At 33.7% G+C, this 5,403-nt stretch overlaps 1 protein-coding gene across 1 annotated transcript; it reads right to left on the bottom strand.

The window, feature by feature from the left end:
- Positions 1-2,653: 2,653 nt before the first annotated feature.
- LOC131604872 (uncharacterized) lies at positions 2,654-4,148 on the bottom strand. Its single transcript, XM_058877287.1, has 7 exons — positions 4,129-4,148; positions 3,900-4,056; positions 3,652-3,809; positions 3,432-3,552; positions 3,180-3,350; positions 2,899-2,958; positions 2,654-2,818 (listed from the first exon to the last, which is right to left on the bottom strand). Exons 1-7 carry the CDS (start codon positions 4,146-4,148, stop codon positions 2,654-2,656), a joined length of 852 nt encoding a protein of 283 aa, XP_058733270.1.
- Between the last annotated feature and the right edge of the window lie 1,255 nt (positions 4,149-5,403).

Below are 5,403 nucleotides of genomic sequence, written 5' to 3'. Positions count from 1 at the left end.
AGTTGTTTCAATAGTGGTTTCATATGTTGTAGAGGATGTAAAATTAAGATTTAAATGGGAAGTGAGGTTGTTTGATCTGACACGGTTTCGATAATCCCTCTTCGCTCTGAGAATAAGTTTTCTCCTATTTCTTGCAATTGATGTTTGAGGACCGGTGTTTTTAACAACATCTGTTACCATCACAAACACAAAAGTATGATGAATAATACAAATAAGATTGATTTTTATAGATTTATGCACTATGAGATGTATAGCATGCTACCTCATGGCTTTGAATACTAAAAGTTTACAGATTCTAATTGAAGGGGCATCGGTGGGTTAAAATGTCATGAATGCACTGTTGATTTTAATTTTTCTTTCATAGTTGAATATATATGAAGTTGGAACTGAATATGAATAGAATGATAGTTATAGATTTAAATTACCAATTATCCCCCCTTATAATTGTTGTGTGTGTTAAATGTATTTAATTTAATTTATAAAGGTTAATTATAATATTTTATTTGATGCATGTGTTACTATTTTAAAAATACTTTAAGTAAAAACTAATATTATAAGTAAATAGAAACTGAACAGTTAACCCACTCTCTGCATGTACCAAGTACTTATTTCCTCTTGCACTGAATAGAAGTTTAGCATTGCAACTGGTTGTCAGTTAGGGTTTTCTACAATGGCATCTTCACACAGAGGTCCTTCTGTGCGGATTCCTTCTGATGATGATAATGATTTCAGGTATGAGCAGTTAGTTTTATTTCACTTTTGTATTGCCGTACAAAATAGGGTATATTGATATACAAAATATGGTAGTGTGGTAATAACAGTTAACAGCATTTAGTGATGTGTGTAGTATCAATATAGTTTAATGTTGTATTATGTGTGATATTTGTCAAGAAATCAAATGCGACTGAATGACTATTGTGGTTTTTTATTGTGGGATTATATAGTTAGTTTTTGTTTTATCCAGTCTGTGTATAGCCTGTGGTTGCTCGGTATATAACTATTGCTTAGTAAAGAATGCCTCATATGTGGTTCGTTTTAAATCCATATTTGATGTTGGAACAGCAATGATCAGGCAATGGAAATCATAGAAGAATTGGTAAAGGAAACAGGGTATGATCCTAAGGTGGAAAGAAAACGCAGGAACAAACAGTGCAATGTAACCCCTGGTCGTGTTGTGTCGAATGTTGATGTTGGCACACAAAATAGCGCAAGTGTTAAAAGCAATCCCAATGCAGGACCTACAAAGGTAAAAGTGGAAACAACAGACATTGACACAAATGAAATCAATGTTTCAGAAGTTGGTGAAGCAAGTGGATCAGAAGAGGGTAAGAAAGGAAGGCGTAAAGTGGTGAAAAAAGCAAAGGTCGGTACAGACATTACTGTAGACAGTTCTACAGGTGCTCAAAAATTTTTCTGGAATACTCATGTTACAAATGCTAAATCTACACAGCATAATGTAATGGTAAGGAGATATTTGAAGATGATCATCATGTTATTGAAAATGTAAATAGTGTATAATGTTAATAGTTTCTTTATTTCCTGTATGCAGCATTTCCCTAAGGAAATCGCCAAAAGATGCCTCCGTCGCTTTCAAGATGAAATTAACCTGCTGGATGTGAGGACGAAGAACATTGTTACCTGTCAGGTTCACAAAGCTAATAGAAAGGGAATACCCCAGCCATATGAAAAGTACATAGCCCTGGGATGGTACGAATTTGCCAAATCTCTTAACCTGTGTAATGGGGATACAATAGTGTGGAGTATGCTGCGATTCTCTCCATATATCTACGTGAAGGTTGAAAGACAATGAATCAACTGCTGCTATCAGCTAACCTTGTACTATAGCTGAATTTTAATGGTTATATTATATGTTGGGAATGTTATTTTGGTACATTGTGTTTTATACATTCTGCTGCATGCTATTTTGTAAGCACCTTATCCAAAATGGGAACACACTAATATTTTATCTATTTGAAGATCTAATGTATAATCGTTTTCGGGACAAATTTTTGAAGTTCTCCTATTATATTCTATTAATCCGCTCTGATATGCTGTTAGTTAAAATGAAATCTGTCCCATAATATTGTATCAACATTATACTAAGATCAGTCATAAAATTATTTATTGATAGTTAACATAGTCAAATGTTAAAAGTTTTGGTGTTTCTTTGTGAGGCACAATCAATGTTTCAGTTTACAATGTAATGAAAGAATGCTTAGGTTTTGCAAATCCAAACAAACCGTTCTTCGCGACATCATTATTTTAACTACATGCAGTAGAATATTCATTAGTATATCACAGTCAACTTCGTACTGATATTGTAAAGTTTATATTGTCAAAATAATAAAAAAGCAAGGCCCCGTTATAAGAAGTACAGTTAAAATGGAATGAACGATATATGTTCAAAAAGAATCAAAATAATTGATAATAGTATATATAATATGTAGTTGAATTTGAATCATTTGAATATAATAAGACACACAAACCATAGACATCCATAAATCAAAATGAACATAACAGAAGCACATAGCCAGTATTCATGCACTAATTATTACAGAAAACGAAATCACACACATGGTTAAAAGCAAAGGAAACTAATATACAATTTTTATAACAAACACCTAAGCGAAACACACACTAAATAACAATAGATTTAATCAATCTTCTCCATTTTAATTATCTTCTTCAGCTTGTTTGATGACAGTTCTCCATCATGTAATCCGTCCAAATCAGTGGATTCACTTGATGCAGCAGGAAAATGCCTCTTACCAGCAGGTGTGACAGCATCAGGCTTGTGCTCAGAAGTAATTTCCAGGTCCTGCAAGATAACGATGAAGACTATTAGTTAGGAATATTGATATAAATGTAAGTAGGTAAGTGTGTTGCAGTGAAACTTACCGTAACCAATTCACAGTCTTCATTGGCATCTATTTTAGCCTCATCAACATTCTCTTTAATCTATATATAGTTAAACACAGCTTTCAGTATAATATAATCACAGGAAAAGTAAAAAAAAGGCATACACAGTTTAAAATTTCTACCTCCAGAGTCTCAGGTATTACAGTTTGGATTGGAATAGGTTCCTTGAGAGTTTACCAAAGAAAATCAAAATCAGGCAAAAGATTGTTATAATATGAAGTCCTCTTTTATAAAACGAATGACAGTTTATAAGAGCTGACCTCGTATGTTCCCCATTTTTCCTTAAGTTGCTGGATAATAGGATCATTTTTTATAATCATAACGACGGAACAGTTCTTCCAGCGTGGATGCCACTTAACCTTCATAGCCATTTCCAACTTCAACAACTGATCAAGGGCTAACGGGAAGTCCAATGGATCAGTAATTCCAACCTATTTAAACAACTGGTCGTATTAGTGTACGTAGAGTATCGGAAAGTACATTCTAATTCGTCTGCACAATATAAATATAACCTGAATCATAGTGTTACGCAGTTGGGATGCAGATAAACCCAAAAGCATTTCACATTCTCTGTTCCAGAAGAAAAAATTGCAGCTTTTGCCCCCATGAGTAACCTCAATCTCAATCTTATACCTGAACATCATAAGAAGTCGTTCCGTTAAAAAAGCAGACAACATAGAAACGACACAAACATGACAGAAACGACATATATTAGGTGAGAACAACTAAAACCTAAGGACTTCAGCCATGGTTTCATGACCAGCTTCACACTCAAATGGGGGGCTGTCCTCACGCGCTATAGATTGACACATATGACAGGCACGATAGTACCATCCAAATGGAGACGCGGCTAATAATTTTGTTGTAGCGACAGTAGCACAAAATGTAATCTGGACAAATAGTAGTCAATATCAGAAATTTGGTTCACACTAAATGATGAGGTTATAATTATTATAATATAGAAAAATAGAAAGACATACATCCGTAAGTTGAATAATCTCAGCAATAGGTAAAACAACAGCCTTTGAGAACAATTTTTGCACAGGAGTCAGATGTTGATTTTCAGAACTCTGGGAGGAATATTGGGAATTCCCTCCGAGTTGATCATACAGGGTTACCCTGCTCTCCTCAGGCATTCTGCAGATCATGGATCATTATCAAAGTCATGAATAAAATAATTTCACATAATGGATGATACTATCAACATACCTATCAATAAAGTCTTTCATGACAGAAAAGTCAACATCAACACATAAAAGGGTCACATTGTAGGTGTTTGTTACAGACAGAGGATACTTTCCTGCAAATTCAAAGGGTTAATGAACTTTTTCGTCCCTTTAAATATTTCAAATTTCGTTTTTAGTCCCTTCAAAATTTTCCTTCAAGAAATCGTCCCTTCAAAATTTTTCTTCCGAACTATTGGTCCCTAACATCAAATTTCGTAGCTAATCAGTGGCTAAAGTCGTAGCTAATCTCTAGCAAATTTGACGTTAGGGACCAATAGTTTAGACGAAAAATTTTGAAGGGACGATTTCTTTAAAGAAAATTTTGGAGGGACTAAAAACGAAATCTGCAATATTTAGAGGGACCAAAAAGTTCATTAACCCAAATTCAAATTATACCTTGTCAATGGATTTATCACAGATTTTGTAGTTTTAGTATTAATTTAAAATGATTTAAATAAGTCATGGTGTTATACCCCAAAATTTGCCCGCATCTTTCTCAGAAAGAAGGCAACAGACTTCTGTCTAAAAATTGGGAATTTCATATAATCTTGGATTTTATTTCACAAATATCCTGATTTTATGAATACTCAGTTTTTAGAATTTTTCTTATACGGTATTTTGGTTCGCTGTTGAATTTATTCTTACACACACGCCAAAGTACTGTTTATCACTTCACACACGCTGTTTATTTGAGATTTATTTGCAGATAAATAGTACTGACGCAATTGGTACAGAATTAAATTTTGCAGGCGCAGAGTCCGGGGATTCAGACTGTGCTGGTAACAAGTAAATTATTATTAGTTTTTGTTTCCCACTAATTTTTGTACTATATTATTATTTTCAAAATCTCTTCTATTATTTTCAAAATCTCTTCCTTTCTTTTCAAATCTCTTTCTTTCAAATCAAATCCTAACTTTATTCCATACACTTTCTTTCAAATCCTACTATCACTCAAATTTTCCTTTTTTGTACGGAATCAGTTCATTCCCCAACGTCTCTATCCTTCTTTTCACTCTATAAATACCTCTCATTTTTTTTCATAAATTCTCACATTAAATTTCAACTCATTTCTCAAACTTCTACCTCATATTTATTTTCTCTTCTTCCCCGGCAAAAATGGCAAAGTGGATGGATACGTGTTTTCTTATGGTCATCACTTCTTGGTGGTGATCATGTCCTTTTTCTGTCTGCATAGTCCTGAAAAATGCGGACCTGGGTTGCTTACACTTCCCTTCATTTATATGTTGTTATTTATAGC

Source organism: Vicia villosa, linkage group LG5, assembly GCF_029867415.1.
Source record: "Vicia villosa cultivar HV-30 ecotype Madison, WI linkage group LG5, Vvil1.0, whole genome shotgun sequence".
Classification (NCBI taxonomy): domain Eukaryota; kingdom Viridiplantae; phylum Streptophyta; class Magnoliopsida; order Fabales; family Fabaceae; genus Vicia; species Vicia villosa.
This window is presented reverse-complemented; position numbering and strand designations above follow the sequence as displayed.

Coding starts and splice junctions, on each gene's coding strand:
- LOC131604872 (XM_058877287.1), bottom strand. CDS start 4,148: ATGAAAGACTTTATTGATAG. Junction 2,959..3,179: donor AAAAATGGGGAACATACGAG/GTCAGCTCTTAT, acceptor AACTATATATAG/ATTAAAGAGAATGTTGATGA. Junction 2,819..2,898: donor AAGACTGTGAATTGGTTACG/GTAAGTTTCACT, acceptor GTTATCTTGCAG/GACCTGGAAATTACTTCTGA.